General features: G+C 33.0%; 2 protein-coding genes across 5 annotated transcripts in view; one reads left to right on the top strand and one right to left on the bottom strand.

Moving 5' to 3' along the window:
- LOC129229257 (acidic mammalian chitinase-like) overlaps window positions 1-3533 on the top strand; it is a 66373-nt gene extending 62840 nt beyond the window's left edge. For all 3 annotated transcript variants that reach the window (XM_054863527.1, XM_054863526.1, XM_054863524.1), the window contains exon 9: window positions 3322-3533. In XM_054863527.1, the coding sequence (XP_054719502.1) occupies window positions 3322-3453 (132 nt within the window). In that variant the 3' untranslated portion in view covers window positions 3454-3533. The remainder of the gene's footprint in view (window positions 1-3321) is intronic.
- Window positions 3534-5672: 2139 nt separating this feature from the next.
- Window positions 5673-19424, bottom strand: part of LOC129229363 (zinc metalloproteinase-disintegrin-like EoMP06) — a 132931-nt gene continuing 119179 nt past the window's right edge. Inside the window, exons 19-26 of one of the 2 annotated variants that reach the window (XM_054863654.1) lie at window positions 18756-18870; window positions 17565-17673; window positions 17362-17481; window positions 14155-14227; window positions 13964-14056; window positions 7976-8129; window positions 7154-7262; window positions 5673-5755 (exon numbers count right to left, since the gene is read on the bottom strand). In XM_054863654.1, coding sequence (XP_054719629.1) covers window positions 5746-5755; window positions 7154-7262; window positions 7976-8129; window positions 13964-14056; window positions 14155-14227; window positions 17362-17481; window positions 17565-17673; window positions 18756-18870 — 783 coding nt within the window. In that variant the 3' untranslated portion in view covers window positions 5673-5745. Of the gene's footprint in view, window positions 5756-6888; window positions 6999-7153; window positions 7263-7975; window positions 8130-13963; window positions 14057-14154; window positions 14228-17361; window positions 17482-17564; window positions 17674-18755; window positions 18871-19424 lie in introns of those variants that run through there. The other variant, XM_054863653.1, reaches the window with a different exon arrangement.

Here is a 19424-nt window from a genome sequence, read left to right as displayed (position 1 = left end):
CAGCAAAATAAAAAAAAAACAAGTAAATATAAACAATATGCAAGCCAAATACCAAATATTAAACAATGTATACAAAGAATAATGATGAGAAATAGGAAAATTGCAAGCAGCTAGTTAATAGGAAAGCACAAAGTATGAATCCAGAGCTCATCAGCCGTGGATGATTCAATAAATATGGTCAAAAGACCAAAAAATTTAACTATGAACTAAAAGAGATTGTCCAAGCTCTAGTATATGCAATATAGAGTAACATTGGGCAAAAGCACTACATGTGGTACTATAAATAATAAACAAGAGCTCAAACCTAAAATTAAAAGCAGGGGATTTCATCTTGACTTTAGGTTTAGGGGGGGGGGGGTTAGGTTTAAGTTATGTTGATTTTAGGTTTAAGCTCTTGTTTATTATTTATAGTATAACATGTGGTGCTTTTGCCCAATGTTTCTCTATATTGCATATACTGGAGCTTGGACAATCGCTTTTAGTTCAAAGTTAAATTTTTTGGTCTTTTGACCATATTTATTGAATCCTCCACGGCTGATGAGCTCTGGATTCATACTTTGTTCTTTCTTATTAACTAGCTGCTTGCAATTTTCCTTTTTCTCATCATTATTCTTTTTATACATTATTTAATGTTTGGTATTTGGCTTTCATATTGTTTATATTTATTTGGTTTTTTAGTTTTGCTGCGTTGCACATCAATGGGCTTTTGGTATGGTCTTTTCAATATTTTGAACTTTTTTTATAATTATATATATACACACACATTGAATATTGCGCATCTGCTATTTTTTAAAAAAAACTTACTTGGTTTTGCACTTTTCCAGGCTTTGTGGTTAAGTAATTGTCTCCACACCAGACACTGGATACATTCAATATAATAAAGAATTTGAAGTGCAATCTTTATGCACTTCGACATTTTCACTGCAGAATAGAACATTTGTCCATCAATTAGTTGTTTCTCAAAATTTTAAAATTTGTTATATGACCTCAATCAGCCAATGACATCCTAATGCAAATTATGTAATCAAGGGTGAATTCAGTGGGTGGTCAACAGGACAGTTAAAACCCTTGTGGTGAAAAAACCGTTTTATCTGTTATGCAGCCATTATCAATACACGAGCTGAAAAGCAAAATACAACCCTTCTGGATTGTGGTTAAAAAAAAAAACCGACATTTATCCACAATATTTTACTAAAAAGAATTTAAAATCTTTTAATCATTACTACCTGATCGGTTTGCTCGCCAACCCTGGATACCGCTTGCAGGGTTGTTTGGTTTAAAACATGGTTTATACCAAGTGGTTTTTTTAAAAAAACCATATGGTTTTTTTCAAAATTGTTTTTTTTTTTTTTTTGAAAAACTTCATCAATTTCTCCCAAATGTTTTTATAAATTTTACATATCATTACAAAGAGTAAAATCTAATTGATGCAAAGTAACTAGCACAATTTTATAGATAAATTACAGATTAAATAAATTTAGAAACTTGTATTTTTTAAGGTAATGCAAGTTTTCTAAATAGTTTTTCTTTTGTTTTTTCCTTTTTTAAAATCAATGCAGCTTTCCTATTAGTTGTTCTACCTTGTATATACATGTACCTAAGATTTTCTAAAATTACATGGAGAAAAAATCCAAGTAGCTCTAATTTTATTTATGCAATTAGCATAATTTTTCAGTCTTTTGCATTTCAAAATAGTCCAAAAAGCACATTTTAAACCAAAACTTTATTTACTACCTAATTTGCTTGATTACATAAGATTTATTAAGATAGATTATGTACCATTGAAGTGATGCGTAGTGTATATAAATTTTAACGCTAGAATATTTAAATGAAAAGAAAAAAAAAATAACTAAAGAAGTCCAAAAACACATTAGAGTAGGCATAAAATTGTGCTTATTCCTGCTCACCTTTTGCATCCCTGATAAACGATGCAGTCAGAGCAAGAAAAGAAAATTTTTAAAATTATGAAAACAGAAAATATTTATGCAACTCAGAGCTCTTATAAAAAAAATTTACTGCCAAATTTTCACCTCTCAAAAAGCATCTTTTTAATCCCAATATTATAAAAGAAGTCTCATGTATGAATGGTGGAAGAATCAATAAACATTAATTTTTGTGAGTCTTCATTATTAAAATATGTTAAAAGAGTATTTTCATACTGAGGCTCTTAATTATTTTTTTTTCTTTGATAAAACATTGTATTCCTACATACATTAAACCAGGAGAAATAATGTCGACAATGAAAATCATATTGATTTTCTTAAAACCTACTTGTCCTGTTTCTGTCATCGTTGTCACTGATACACTAGGTAAATAAATTATATAATTTGTAATTAAAAAAAAAAATCTTTAAACAAAATATGCGTTTATCTTTTGATTTTTAAAGTTCCATAATGTAAATCAGACTTGTGATTCATTTGTAGATACTGCAAAATACTTTCCATGTTTTAGAATACGTGATATTAATTTTACTTTTTTTTTATTTACCGTAAATAGCTATAATTATGAAGAAATTTCTTTACAAAAATTTATTCTTGATTATTTGTATTAAATAATGTCTGAACTATCACAGTAAATTATTTCTTTGATTATTTATACCAAGGCTCATTTGCATATTGTTATTTTTTATGAGAAAGATTTTCTAACTCTCCTATAGAAATCTCTACATATGAAGAAATGAAATTACAAGATTTTACTCTTAACCATTTAATTAATTACAAATAAATTTGGTTCACATATGAATATTAAGCATTCCTTAACAATTAATTGATAAAATCTTCATTATTTTCCTTAAAAAAAAATATAAAAAAAATTGTATTTCTTACAAATAATGTTTAAACCAAATAAACCCGGTTTAAACCAAAAAAAAAAAAAAGTTTAAACCAAAAAAACCCGTTTTTTTGGGCATTTTTCTTTAAAAAAACTTTTTTTTACCAACCCTGGTCGCTTGTGGGGGCTCGAACATAAACTCTTCTTGGGTGGACTGGTGTAGAGGGCATTTGCTAAATGTGGTGTACCTGAGTGACAATTGATTTTTAAAAGAACTTGATCAATTTATATCTCCATCTTGTTTAGGTTTAAAGGGGTGAGATAGGACGGAAAGGCTTTCTATAGATATCCTTTATTCAACATTACCAGTATCAGCCAGGTACAGTCCAGTGGACCAGAGACGGTCCAGAGGGTTACAGACTCTCACATGCAGACTTACACCAATTCTAATCGTTTTTGCTAATCATTGATTTTAAAAATAATGTTCATGAATTAGTTTTATACTTTTTAACACTTTCTGACTAAAACTCTAACTAATTTTTTAAATTTTAGGCAAAATGGATCAAGTCCCAAGGCTTTGGAGGTGCAATGACATATGATTTAAATTCAGATGATTTTTCTCTTATCTGTGATAACGCATCTTTCCCATTACATCGTATCATATATGATGTTTTCACAAATTAATTTATATTATGAGTTCATTTTGTAAATATCTTATTTTATTATTGTATATATTTTATAATAAAAATATATTTATTGTTACACTTCATCGTCAAGTGTATTATTTTTATAGAAGGCATGTGTCAATTTTGAAAATATTTAGATTAGATTTATAATCGAACTAATATCAGGAGTTGATTTATAGCAGAGAGGGATAAAGAAATAAATAAATACCGTTTTAATGAGAAGTAAAAGGAAATAACCAACTTTTTGTAGCACATGCTACAAAACGTTAGTTATTTCCTTTTCCAGGGAGGAATTGTTTCCAATGAGCCGATTGGGAATAAATGAAAATGATCGACAACTATTGCATACTCAAGTATGCTCATTCCCCCCCCCCCAAAAAGGGATGGCCCATCCTTCTTTAAATTCCACAAAGAACTCCAAGGAACAGGAGCCCCCTCAAAACGTGAAAAGAATCATTAAAACACCCTAAAAGTTTCTATGGCACAGTCTGCAGCATGGGCCCTTCTCTTGGGCACTGCAACATACTGCGTTATGTCTTGCTTGAGAACTCTTTATAAATTGGATCTAAAAAAGACATCACTACCACATTTTTAAAATCAAAATTTCAGAAAGCTCACTTGAAGGATTAATTGTGAAGTTTACTTCCAATATTTACAGATTTTTTTTCTTTGTTAAAGGGAAATTCTGCAGTAACAGACATATCAGATGCTGTGCAAAACACCCTAAAAAGCAGGGCTGTGGCATCAAAGTTGAATTCACTTTGAGGTGAAGGAGTCAAGAGTCGAAGGTTTAAAATTTCAAGAGTCGGAGTCTGTCATTTTCCCTCAAAAGTTTAACTCTGCTAAAAAGACTCCAAATTCTGTACCTCAGAGCCAGAAGGACGTAAGCCACATTATGGTAATTTTACAGGAAAGAAGAAAAACATTTTCTGGCGCATGCAAAGGATGTGACACTCACTCTTTTAATACTGGTAAAAAATTGAAGAGAAGATTTTTAAAAAGAATTGCGTTCACATGGTTCAATGTGGAATAAGCTTCTACATACAATGTACTAATAAACAAAAAACGCAATTTTGGGACTTACGTCAGTCTGGCTCTAAGGTACAGATATGTCAGATCCTTGTTTCATTGCATAAACGTTATGAAGAACATGAATTCTACTTCTTTGTAATGCAATTAAATTTGTAAGATATAATATTTTTTGGCTCAGTACCGGATGTATCTTACAAGATGTACAGTGAAACCTGTGTAAGTTGACCTCTTGTGGTGCAGTACTTTGGTGGTCAACTTAGACAGGTGGTCAACTTATAAAGGGTAGTAATGATTTTTTTTTGTCATTTCTTGTCCTATGCATTCATTTTTTAACTAATTCGAATACTTTAAACTCACTTTCATCGTTTAAAATTACTTTTAAACAATAAGAAAAAATGTTTAAATATTTTTAGAGATTATTTACCAGAATTGCGTGCAAAGTATCATACAAATTCAAAATTTCTATAAATCGATCAAAAAAAAAAAAAAAAAAAAGTCTCATAGCTTTTAAAAAACTACTTACTTGATATTAACAATTCCTAAAAATTTATAACAAGTCAAAAGTGATTCAAATTCTTCATTCGATTTTTTCCTGTACGTTTGTAACCATGGCAATCTACTCTTCAACAAAATAAATCCTTATTGAAGTCTGGCGCATTTTTTTGGGACTTAACATTAGCTCAATGCTTTTCGATGGAAACGTAAATATTCATAGGTTTTTCTAAAATGTCTGGTTGCTTATTTGAGGCATCTCTGATTAAACTTTTTGTACAATCTAATGCTTTTGCCAAGTGGTCAACTTACAAAGGGCTTTTTACAATACTCCTAACCAAAGCTGGAGTATATTAGTGGTCAAGATAGAGAGGTGGTCAAGTTACAGAGGTTTTAACTCATTATATAAGATAGGACTAATTCCGTTCCTGACAAAAGTGGTCAACTTAGACAGGTGGTCAACTTACAAAGGTGGTCAACTTTACAGGTTTTACTGTATCAATTATTGAGTCAAAAAACACTAATTAAATGTATTCATTTTGGAGAGCCTCAAAATTTAATTGCATTTTGCGAAAATAAGTTCATGCAACTAAATTGGGATTCAACAAGTTTAGAGTCTTTGTGGTGTGTTTTGTGTAACGGTTGATATGTCTATTAAATTAGAATGGCTCTAATGCAGAAAAACTAGAACTATTTCCTTTTATCAAAAAAATTTAATTCAAAATATCAAATTCTTTATACAGTAATTTCCTTGCTTTTCTTCTTTTCACAAAGTCCTGTAGAAGAAAAGAGAGAGAGAGAATTGAAATATATATATATTATATTTAGGTTTATTATTTCAATAAAAACAGATATAACTAAAGATACATGCTACATTCTGATAAATCAAGGAAATGCCACAAAGAGTATTTTGTTAATTTAAATCTATGCTGCATTCTGTTTTTCGAAAAATTAAAAGTGCCGTTATTCTCAAAAGAAAAAAAAAAGGAATGGACGATAAACAAGCAACGTTCGTTTTAGCTTTAAATGCATTTTAAACGTTATAATAAGGACAGGGGAAACAGTCCAGACACTAAATTTTGCTTCAGAGTGTGAGCTGTCATGAAGGACCAAGTTTTTTGCAGGATACTTATACACGTTAAATTTTATCCTTTTGATCGTTCAAACAGTTTATGGATGCTATTCAAATATTAAATTGTTAATTATCTGTAGCTCAGTTTTAAAATAAAAATGTAAGCAACTGTACTTTGAACTGAGAGAAATGGTCTTTGTTTTTTGGCTTGTTACTTCTGTTTTGCTTTCATTAAATATCATACTTTTTGTTTGTTCTATTTGTTCCAAAAATGATGATAGTTAGCTTTAATTAAATTCTCTTAACTTCGCTGGAGAAATTATTTCTTTCAATTTTCTAAATGCTAACAGAAAACTTGAATCTACTTATAAAATTCATTTTGTTAAATAAAAACATTACCTATAATTAAATAATAAGAAGTGTACAAAAATAAATGAACTAGAAGCCAACCTCCCATTTTATAAACAGTTTTGCTACGAGTCACTAATATTTCCAGCTGGAAAGTGTTAAATTCCCATTGGACAACAGGCAGAGTAGACAGCTTGGCTAGGGTGGCAAATTATAGTCGTTGTATATCTTTTAGAAGTTGCTAAAAGCAATAAACTGAATGTTTTGAATTTCATTGGCTCGTAGACAACTATTTGGTCTATTTCTTTACTATCCCTCTTTAAAAATTGTGTTGTTTGCAGTGTTGGGTTCAAAACAAAATGTATGGTCAATCCCCTCAAAAATGATATGTTAAATTTAATAATAATCAAAAAGATCCCTTACCATCCTTTAAAATTGGAATCAATTACTGCTTCGGTAGGATTGTAGATAGTATTTGTAATGAATTTCAGATGGCAGATGTTATGTGACAATGGAGTGAATAGTCTTAAGATGGCTGTTGTTCTTCATTGGGCATAGGTAAATTGACTAGAACCTTATTTGAGTGAAGAGTTTGTTTCCTGTTCATAACAATAATATTATACACTTATTTTAATCTTTGATGATCAAGATTCGAGAAAAGTTTCTGATGTCTTTTACTAGTTATTTAATGTTTCTGTTTTTACACTTTCCCATTATTAATGATTTAAAATGTTCTGGCTTACGAAATGCTTACCTGTAATAGAAGAATAATGCTATAATAACCACTAAACCTACACCAATAACGACTGATGCTGTTATAACTGTGATTGCTAAATTAGGATCAAGATTCAGTTCATTATGTCCTGTAAAAAGCAAATAGAATTGTTATGATCTCAACTATTATGGAACAAATAATTAGCATAGATTTATATATTTTAAAAACATATTAAAGAAAGTTATTAGAAAAGTGTCCAACCTTTATTTATTTAGTGTTTAAAATAAAAATCAGATGGATATGAATTAAGCATGCTTGCATGAGCCGACTTTGAACATTTCTGCACATGCGTGAATTTTTGCCTATGTATTCTGTAGACGAACCAGCTGGTTCCGTTAGGTGGTTGATTATAAATTCTGCTAGAACAATGGGTGATAATGGACTCCAAGGTAACTTTTTTGAAGACTGAAATTTTCTAAAACTATGTGGAACCTCGAACCTTCCACCACACTCCATAAAAACTCTTCAAATATGCATACAAAAATCATTGATAAAAATCATTTTAAAAGTTTTATTTCTGTAATAATTTTTTAGTTTTAGAATATGTTGTCAGCCCGAAATGTTTAGAAACGACAACCCAAAATTTTAAGAAACTTCTGATTACAAACACCTTTGGCTGGAACATCATGCTGTAAAATCATAGCAGCAGACAGATTTCCACATTACCTTCTTGATTCGACTGCTACAAATGCTTACACCCTTTTACTCTTTTCAAAGTTTAGCCACTCATTTTCCGATCACTCTTATATAACTTTAATTCAAAACATTATGCAAATAGTATTAAATCGGAGTCATTCATACCATACGATGGAGTTCCAATCTGTGAACTTTCGATAGAATCATAATATTCGCTACTGCCACTTTCACTTCGACGACGACTCTCTTCATCGATTTCACTGCAGTCAGATCCCATCCAGCCTTCGTCGCAGAAACAAGAGTTCAGATTCGTACAAACCTTTAAAACAAAAAGACATTTAAGTAAAATATTTTGAGCACTTGTGCAGAGGTGTTCAACCTATGACTCACAAAACCAGGCCCGGCTCCTTGGGTAGACGGCCGCCTACGGCGGCAGATTTTAGGGGCGGCAAATTTTGAAGTTGAAATATATTTTTTAAAAGTATGAATATCTGTTTCATTGCCGTAAGATTCACTGCTTCAATGTTAAAAAATAAATAAGAAATAGAGTGCTTGGACGTGCAAAACATAATTCAGAGTTAAAAAAGAAATTCCATTTAATTTTAGAGGCAGCAAATTGCGTGATTTATAAGTCTTTTGAAAATATTAATATCTGTTTCAGCGCCATAAGATGCACTACTTTAAGGTTAAAAAAGACGATTTAAACCGTGTAGTACCAGTGCTTGGATATGCAAAACTCAGTTTGGAATTTTCCTGTTAACTCACTTTAATTTTAACCACTTTACTTTTCTTTTTATTTTTAAATAAATATTGTTATTATTATTATTCAATGGGGTGGGGATGAGGTGGTTGCACTTGCCGCCTAGGGCGGCAGAACTACTAGAGCCGGCCCTGCAGAAAACTAACCCTTGTGGATAGGGCCTGAATATGAAAATATATCGTAAAACTGGAGCTTTCCCTAAGAATTTTCGGAGGGGGGGGGGGGTTCTGGAAATGATTAGGAAATTATGATCGAAGTTCTCATTTTCTATGCTTGAATGCATTTAAAAAAGTTTTTTTATAGATTTTTGAGAAAGGTTGTCCAACCAATGAAAATAGTTTTGCTAAATTTCTGTTATAAAACTGAAAAATCTCGAACTTTTGCTCCAGTCCAAAATGCAACCATACATAATAGAATAGCCATGAGAGATTCTATATGGCAGTGCGTGAAGAGGCGGGGGTCAACTTGAGCTTAAATTTCGCTAGGCCTATGTTGGAAATAATTCTTGCAGCATTATTGAGTGTAGAATTTAGGAAACATTTCTTCAAAGAAAAAGCAACCGGCTTCGAAATGGAATAGGCTTCCCTTTACTTCAGAATTTAATTGGGCCCTGCATGTGACCCGATTTTTTGTTCAATGTTACAAATAAAAACTACGTTTCGTCATAATCTTACGAATTTCGAGCCGAATACTCAGAAATTGGTTTTTAGAAAATTCGTATGGGTAGAATAAGCATCACACAAGCAGTGATAAAAAATATTTAATCGTTCGTAGCTTTCTTTCCTTTTTCATGATATTTATAAAACTTTTTAAATGTTTTTAAAGTTTATATGTGTTTTGGCTAGCCCATGAATTGCATTTCAATATATCGTGCGGCCTTCAGGAAAAAAAAAACGAAAATAAACGGTACAATATAGGGTTGTTTCCTTCAGTCAAAACTACTATTTTTAGCCACAGAAGTTGATAGAATGAGCAAAAAGAAAATAACATAGACCCAGAAAATATTTTCATTTTCCGAATATTTAATTTTTAATCAATTTTTCAAAATGTCCGATTTTTCAAACAAAGCGTGGTCTTCATGACGTCACAAGTGATGAACTTTGGAGCGCTATTCCACCGGCGCCCTGAATGCTTACGTTTGCTGTCTACCGCGTTTCCAGTTTATGATAATTCAGAAGGGAATTAAACATTGCGCTCTACGCTGACTTTCAGCCATATCGTTGCCAGTACATGTGAGTAAAGAAGCGAAATTAATATTGTGCTCTGTGCTAACGGTATCAGTGAATGGCATTTTATCATTTGTGATGTTTTGTGTAGAAGCGTAAAAAATGAAACTGAATCTGCGCACCGATTAAAAGAAATATTAAAAAATACTAAACTGGCAAATTGCGTAAAAAATGATTAAGTCCTATGTTTTTAAAGTATGCTTTTTCAGAAAATAATAATTTAAAATTTTTTGAAACGACCCCATTGACTTATTGCATCAATGAGCAATAAGTAATATTATTTTTTTCTTTTCTTCACATTGTTAACACACACATGTTAAAGAAGACAAAACACTAAAAAATAAAAAAACTTTGTTTTGTTCATTCATTTTTGCATTTTTTTTAGGTTTGAAGACGGAATGGTAATCTTGTGAAAGAAAAAATCATTCCGTCACAAATCTACATTCACCAAGATTCGAAAATGAGCTTACGGCTTCTTTGAGTATCGATGTTTTTGCAACACTAGCTATCTTAATGCAGTGAAAACATATGTACAAGCTAATTCAAAGAGTTGCGCTTCATATCGGAAAATACGTTCTACTTTTTAAAATTAATAAAATGAATCTGCAAAGCAAAAAAGTCGAAGGAAATCATGATTATAATGAAAGTTACAGTGATATTTGACATACAAAATAAAAACAACTATGAAAGTTAGTTTAAGCTCGAATTTTAAAGCTTCCTCTGTGAATACAAAATATCACAAAAGAAAGGAACATATTTCAATAAGTCATCCATAAGATAATTTTATTTATTTATTTCTCCGCACGAATATTATTAAATTACACTCGAAATATTTAAATAAATAATAAAACAAATAATTAAATATAAAATAAGATAAATAAAATGTACAATAAATGTAATAAAAAATAAAATAGAAAAAAAATATATATAGTATATATAAAATAGAATAAATGAAAAATAAAATAAATAAAATAAAATAGAACAAATAAATAAAATAAAGAAAATAAAATGGAACAAATAAAAATAAAGAAAATAAAATGGAATAAATAAAAGATAAAATAGAATAAAAGTTTGTCGCCCGTGTAATGATAACAAAAATTGTGTTTCAGTTTCCGCTATTAATTCTATAGAGTTGACAGATCTCGTCTTAGAATCAATTCCTCTTATGTCATTCTTTCTACGATTAAAAAAAAAAGATTGAGGCATATGCTCAATAGAATCTATACAAATTTCGTTTTTCACCAAGCTTTCGCACTCTTTTTTTTTGCTTTCACCAGTTGGGACTAAATATCCAAAATGTGGCAAGTAAATTAGGTGTATTCACGCTCCGGCAACAAAATGTGTTTGCCATAATGATGGACTTGCTTTCAATATCAAGCTAAGTGTTGCCTGCTTCAAGCAGAATCAACAAATAGCCGTTTACTAAGTGAAAATAGTTTTTAATAAAATAAAAGTATCATTGAGTCAACATAAGGGTGTGTTTGTTAAACTATATAAATCCAATGATGCGCTTGGAAAGTTTGCGGTTAACTTTCTGCCAGTCTAGCAAGTGTTGAGAATGAACCGTAAAGACAATTGGCTTTCGTCACTGCCGGTGTGAAACCAGTGCAAGAATTAAGCAATAAATAAATACCTTTGTGCCGAGAAATAATAGGAAATATTCAACGTTGTTTAGCACAAATAAACAGATTTCAGAATACACGTGTTTCGAGGTTTCAAGGAACCCCTTTTTCAATTCAAAGGTGTGAGCTTCTAGATGCAAAGACACCCAATAAAAGCAATGAAAATGGACAGCAGACAGTTTAAATATCAAAATAAGCAATAACAAAAGCAAAACAAGACAAAACGGAACTCAAAGTTAAGATTTATTGCATGATTCTCTCCCAGAGAAAACCGTTAAGCAATTAACTTCAGTAAAAAGACCCATAAAATACATGTTGCTGTCAAAACGAAACCGCTTATTAATAAATTAGCAATAAATTTATGTCCGAAAAAATTTTACTACGAATCAACTGCCACATTTAGCGAAAGGAAGAATAAACATAATTCAGGAAAACAGAAAGAGGTTGGAAAACAACAAAAAGTTAAACAAGTACAAAATAAAACATGAAATGGAAACGTAAAGACAGAAAAAGAGTTCCAAAGAAAGACATTACCATAACCACCTACAACGCAACGAAGAAAAAAATATGAGATCAAAGAAGAGGGGCGAAAAAAGACTACCAATTAATGAATGGATGCCACACTGCAGAAAAATACGGAATGGATTTAAGATCATTAACTAGATTAGAACGATTCTTCAGAATGTGGAAAGACTCCCAAAAATCAAGATCTGATGAATTTGGGCATTTCTGTATAATTTTAAATGAGTTGAAATCAAAGGAGTGATTTGACTCCCAGCAGTGTTGAGCAATACTAGACTTATTGAATTGTTGTTTTCTGTTGTTGCTTGTCCCACTTGGCAGACAGAAACATCATACCAAGTCCATGAAGCCGTGCAAACAAAGTCCCTCCAAAACAGCAGAAGGGCCGGTATACAGCTGATTCAGGTCACAGCCGATGCAAGAGAAAATATGGGCGGGAGCAGCCTGAGTCAAATTGCATTTTGGGCACAAGGGGAAAACCTTAATACCAGCCACATGTCGCTGTGCTCGAGTGTGTCCACTTCTCAGTCGGGCTAGGACGGTTTGTTGTTCCCTACTACTTGCCCGAAGTAAAGCAGCGCCAGGGCGGGATGCTTTGTACCATTCATGAATAGGGGGCTGTCTCCAAGAGGAACTGATGCTTTGCTTAACACGGGTGGCAATTTCTGAAAAAGAAAGGCATCCGTTATGGGGAGAGATCTCTCGGCTCCCCTGACGAGCCAGCCCATCAGCAATCTCATTTCCAAATACATCAACATGTGACGGTATCCATTGAAAAGTAATGGTGAGACGTTTACTCAAGTGTTTTAGATGTTCGATTATGTTCAGAGTCGTTTTGTCACCTTGTTTCCACCATTCAGACAGATGCTGAATAGAGCTTCGGCTATCACTCAAGATCCAAATATCAGTACTGACACTCTCTGTGACGCAATAATTCAGAGCCTCCTCAATAGCTAGAAGTTCGGCCCGGAAGACGGAGCAAAGATCGGGGTTTTTAATACAAATCTTAATGCCGTTTCCTTCTCTGATATAAACACCGCTACCGGAGATAGCGCCGTCACCCCTGCTACCGTCAGTATATATTTGCAATGCATCACATGGGATTTGGTGAATAACCTCCAAAGCAAGTTGTCTAAGATACTCCGGGTGTTGGGAGCTCTTGTTGGTGTACGAGCACAAGTGAGGTTTGAAGAAAACTCGTTCATGTAATGATGGGGCAGCATCCAGACCACAAGTCAGTGAAACATATTCAACTTCATTAAAAAGGAAACCCTCGCTTTCAGCAAAGCCAAGTGGACTCTGTCTTTTAAGGCGTTGATTATTGTTCCAGTTTCGTACATAACTGGAAGTCCTGTTCTGGTCACCATAACTAATAAGCTTAGCAAAGTATTTAGCCAGGAGATATCTGCTTCGGAGTCCTAGAGGTTGCAGGTCAGCCTCATACTTGTTGTTTTCTCACAGAATTTTTATGCTCTTTTAAACGAAATTTCAAAGAACGGCGGGTCTGTCCAGTATAGGCAAGGCCGCAAATGCAATCAATTTCATAGACTCCACAATCATTAAGAGGATCAATACCATACAGCTGCTTTTTTAGTCTATTCCTAGTAAAAATAGTACGAAAAGTTTGGATCTCTATATTCATATTGCTGAAAAGTCGTGAGTCCGTAGTTTAGAGCCCTCTGTCTGTAATGAAATTTTTTAGCCCCTGTTACCGACCTGTCAAGTATTTGTCCTTATATAAGAAATCACTATACTCGACTCACGGAAAAAATAGACCAGAAGTAAACAAACAGCTTGCTCGAAGGTTTGTGCCTCTGCCATTTTTGGGGATTTTCTCTTAAGTGAAAAAGGTAAACCAATACTATTTGCATTCGTCGTCTGCTTGCAGTGATTTGTTCTTGTCGAAGCCAAACACATAACTGAGGTCGCCAAGTGGCGCATTTTAAAGTTCTCACCCAGGTCTAACTTTCACGTGAACGCAGTATAGTCCTGTTTTCGCTGATATAGGAACGACAATGCTTACCCCATGGCCAGAGCATGCGTTTTGTTCATCTTCTAAGGGACACTTTCCTGATACCACGTTTCTAATACTGGTACATGTCTGATTCAAACAAAACTAGAAAACAAAAACAGAGTATTGTAGGAAAAGTAGTATAGTATGTAGTATGCTAGCATTAATAGTGCAGTTTTAAGTAATTGACATTATTTGAATACCTTTTGGAAGCCACACTTTGTTCCATCTTTAACTAGACCTTGGCGAACTTCAGACGCCAACAATGTTCGTGCTCTACAACAATTTCACAAAAAAAAAAAAAAAAAAAAGAGCATAAAATTTAAAAGTATACATTTCATTATACGACAATAATAGCAAATTGTTTTAGCTTGGTAATTTGTAATCAATGATAATATGATCATTATATCATCACATACTTAGTACTCACACTGTGCTGAGCTACGAAGAAACTGGAGTACTGTATCTTTTAACTTTAATGTAATGTAATTTATATTTTACTAGTGGTGCCCGCACGGCTTTGCCCGTAGTAGAAAATTAAAAGGTCATTTGGTTCGCTTGTATATTAACAAATAATGGATGATGAATTTCTCGCCAATTTGCTATATTCATTTGCTTGCCCATGTTACGTTTCCACGTTATGATAATTCCGTAATTTATTTGTCCACGTTGTGATAATTTGCTCGGGAAAATTTTCTTAAATTTGGGATATAAAAAGAACAAAATCGAATTTTCGGAAAATCGCTTCAAGGTGCACACCCCCATGCTACAAACCAATTTTGTACCAAATTTCATGAAAATCTGCCGAACGGTCTAGGCACTATGCGCGTCACAGAGATCCTGAAAGACAGAGAGTGATCCGGACAGAGAGATATCTAGACATCCAGACTTTCAGCTTTATTATTAGTAAAGATTATAATGTAATGTATAATTTACTTTTATGTAATTCATGATTTAGTGTAATTTATAACTTATTATAACGTAATTTATATTTTATTACAATAATTTATTTTTTATTTGATTATGTAACCCTTACTAATATTATAAATGCAAACGTGACTTTGATTGTGTGTTTACTTCGTTTTCATCCTTTAACTACTCAACTGATCCTCTTGAAATTCTATATACACTTTGTCAAGGATGTATGTAGAATATAACATAAGGTACCTTTTATTCGGGAAAAAAGTTTTCCATGATTTTTATTCCAATTTCATAGAAAATCATAAATTTGAAAGTATCTCATCGAAAAAATGTCATATTTGTTCGATTTTTGCAACATATTAAAACCCTTAAAAAGATTTATTAGTTGTATTTTATCCTAAGTTTGAGGAATAAATAGAACACTCCCTAGTTCTTAACAAAGAATAACTTAAGCGCTATTTGTTCTAAATTTCGTAAAAAGAAAGACTAGCTCACATTTACCCCAACTCTGCACTAAATATTGCAAGTTTGCCGAGTTCAAATTGAAAAACAATTTTGAACAAGTACGTGGTGGAAAAAATAAAGTTTTTGAAAATACTTTTAAATTGATGACCAAAGAAAGCTTCGAAAACCTATATCATATAAAAAGTTTCAAAAATCCAAAACTCACAAATCCATGCTTGCTTAAGTCCCTCCTTGAAATTAGTTTGTTAACTTTATTAACATAATTCACTTATAATTGCTATTATTTTTCGTTGCTTTTCGGCGACAGCTTAAAATGTGAATCGATACGCATCATGACAGAGAAATAACTTAAGAAGCAGTCTTTAATAATCCTCATATATATAATAGCGAATTCACTGATCAAGTAACACTCTGACGTCATCAACAATAAAACTCGTGGCATAGCATGATAATTTGATAATATTTTTCGGTAATGTTTAACATGCAAGGAAATGCTTTATTTTGACAAGGTTAAATTGGATCCGGTAACTTAACTGTTTTACAGGTAAGACTCATTTTAGGAGAATGAAGAAAAAAAAGAAAAGAAAAAAAAACGGTAAACAATGAATGTTATCTACTGGAGTTTAAGGTTCATCTACTGGAGTTAAGGTTAAAAATTTCAACTATCAAACAAGCAATTGCTTCGTTCAAGTGTAGAAGCAATTTTCACCCGTCATACCTTCACGGACGAGTTTCTCGTAATTAATAAAAATCAGAGCAAAATGTCATTTATTGCGGGAAAAACCATAAAAGAATGGAGGTTTTAGCACCCTATGGGGGGGGGGGAATGCACGAAGCAATACAGGTAGATAGAGAAGCATAACAAAACCAGTCAAGCGACAAAGTTTTACATTGGCCAGAAAATATTTTTAGCATGTCATCAACTCTTTCCGAAAGCGATTATACTATTGTTCATTAAGTAGTACATATTTCAGTATTTATTTCTTTCTCTGAAAATCAACGTAATTCGTATTAAACAATTTGAAATGATAATAAGATTTTTTTCTTGAAATAAAACTTGGCGTTTGACTGCTTTTTGAAGTAAAAGATTCAATTACGAGGAGTTGGGGCATAAAAGTCATGGCAACTTTTTTGTTGTTGTAGATATTTGAACAGATCAGAAACGTACATGTGTCGCGGGAAGTTCTGCAGGCATAGTGTGCATGCCTGACAGCAGATGGCTCAGTGGTATCTGGTTGTAGCGCAGTTGGTGAGTCGTGTACAAGACCACATAAAGCAGAGCGTGTACGGCAGCTACTCCGACGTTGGGGATGGGAAGAATTGGAGTACACACCGTACTCTCCCGACCTTTCCACCTGTGACTTTGATCTCATTCACAAGGTTAAGGAACCAAAATGTGGTAGGCGGTTTGCAACACGAGAGGACATTGCTAATGCGTTGAGCCAACAGGTCACCCGATCCACACATGGTGCGGCAAATGCTGAGGCTGATGGTATTCAGCACCTTCCACATCGTTGGCAGCGTGCGGGGACAGCAGCAAGGGACTACATTGAGGATCTTTAATATGCCCAGGTTTGTCATGTCAACTTTATGTGTACGGTGTTGCCATTCTTTTACACCATGATGGCCATATTTCCCCGTATACTACCTAATAAATTAGTGTGTTACGATATTTCAGTGCTATTCACTGTCCACACATGCAGTTAACACCTTGTCCTTTCGTCTGTTAGTCAACTCTCGATAACTTGAAGTCCCGAGAGATTGACTAAAATGTTCTAGTTATTGGTAGTTCGAGTTATAGGAAGTTTCCACAACAATCTGAAGATTTTGGGATCCGATGAAAACTTTGAGATAAAAAATATTTGAGTTACAAACTTCGAGTTATCGAAGTATGTCACATTTTTTAACCGGACTGATATCTTCAAGAAAAAAAAATAGTTGCCATGACTTTTGCCTCAACACTCGTATAAATAAATTAAAATGTCCTGGTTACAGCAGTGTTAATAGTCACGAGAAACGCTTACTTGCACTCATACACAACTCCATGTGATTTCACTTTGTGAATGATAAACTGAACTGGAAGTTCAGAATCAAGGGGCACTTTTTCTCCTTGACTACATTGCAACGAACCGCAGTAAGAATTTCTAAGGAAAAAAAGAACTGTTGTCTTATACGAAAAGAATAACCCAAATATGAAATTTTGTTTCTAGTGTCTGATATTACTTACTCAAATGTACATTTATGAATCTTTCCTTTAAAATCTTCACCGCAGTTGCCATTTGGAGTGCCTAAAACATTTATTCTTTCATAGCATACAGATTCTCCAGCCTCAGCATCTAAAATAAAATTTAAGTAGCGAATAAATTATTTTTAATTGCGATTACATAGATATAATTTCAAGAGTTATATATTATTTTCTAAAACTATTAAAATTAATAGAATGACACTTATTTGAAACAAAAAGGGGATGCAAATCAATTTTTGAATCATTTTTGTTACTGCTGTTATACTTTGAACAATACTAGTGTATACCAGTGGCGCGCACGAGGGTATGGGCATGGGGGAAAAAATATCTGAGACCTTTTCTTGATTTAGTTACATATCATTCGGCCGTATTGCTACTTGAATAGGACTCTTTATTGGTGCTGATTGAGCTTATCTTTGTTTTTCTGGAGAAAGTTAATACCGGCTTTCTTTATTTGATTCTTAAATTAATAATGGTAAATTAATATTTTCCATTATTAATTTTAATTCTTAAACTAAATTAATAATAGTGAATAAATTTTGCCGTATCCGTTTCAGAAACGTGTGGGTAAATTTTGGACATTTTTACTGACTATATTAAGAACACAAGCACAAACACACGCACGTACGCACGCACGCACGCACACACACACATGCCAAAAAAAAAAAAAAAAAATCAGCATCCAGCACACAACATCTATCATCCAGCCCTTGGCATTCACTTGAATTTTGACGTCTTGAATTCAATTTATGTTTTTCGCTATCATGAATTGCGATAGAACCCTACTCGTTGCGTTTCTTGTTTCTACAAATGATTCATAACGCACTCATACTTGCGAAAAACATTATTTGAATTCAAGACATTAAAATTCAAATTAATGTCAGGGGCTGGCTGCTGTTTTTTTAAAAAGTGGATTGCGAAAAGTCGAGAGGGTCGGGTATTGATAAAATGGAACATGGGACATGGAAGCCACCTCCTAGGAGGCGCACGCGTGCGCGGAGGCCGATGGACCTCAAAAGTGACCCAGAACGCAAACTTCAATCAAGTAAAGATAGTTAGCAATTCGTGATTGTTCAAAAAAACCCCTGCTCTATGGTTAAAACTTACTTACATTATCAATTCACAAATGCCACGAAATACTTAAATGAATTACAGCAAAAGGTTTTTCATTACCTTCTCCCCAAACGTTTTGGCATTGCTTTTTCAAAACCGGACATATTCCTTGATAGCAATATCCTAAACCACCAGAACAAACAGCACCATTTCTTTTATACAGATTTTCAGGGCACTGAAATGTAGCAAAAAGATGTATTAAATTTAAAGAAAACTATCCTTGGAATTTTTCTTTTCAATGCTAATTAAACATTAGATCGTTGTCGTTAAAGCAAAATTTACGAAAGTTTATAACTGTTTCTTGAGAGAATCAATCTAATCTTTGGAATCGTAATGAACGACAAGAAAACTTACTTTACAGGTGTTTTACTTCTACAGTATGCAGGGGCGGATCTAGGGGGGGGGGCATGGGGGCCATGGCCCCTCCCAAAGTCTTGTGATTGTAGAAATTTTTTTAAGAAAAAAAAAGGAAAAAAAATATGATGAGAAGATAACAAAATTTAACACATGTGTTATACTGAAAAAGAAGCATAAGCCTTAATTGAGAGATAACTTATGTCCCTACCCTCAAAACAAAACTTTTATTTCCAAAATTTTTCTCCATCTTTTACATCATTTCTTGATTCCAACTACAGACACTTGTGGACGATCTCTAAATGCTGCTGTTCTCAGAGTATACCTATTGTTCACAAGACCAAAGAGTGCCTAAATTTTCGTTTTTATGGCTTT

The sequence above is a fragment of the Uloborus diversus genome, chromosome 9 (assembly GCF_026930045.1).
Source record: "Uloborus diversus isolate 005 chromosome 9, Udiv.v.3.1, whole genome shotgun sequence".
Taxonomy (NCBI): Eukaryota; Metazoa; Arthropoda; class Arachnida; order Araneae; family Uloboridae; genus Uloborus; species Uloborus diversus.
This window is presented reverse-complemented; position numbering and strand designations above follow the sequence as displayed.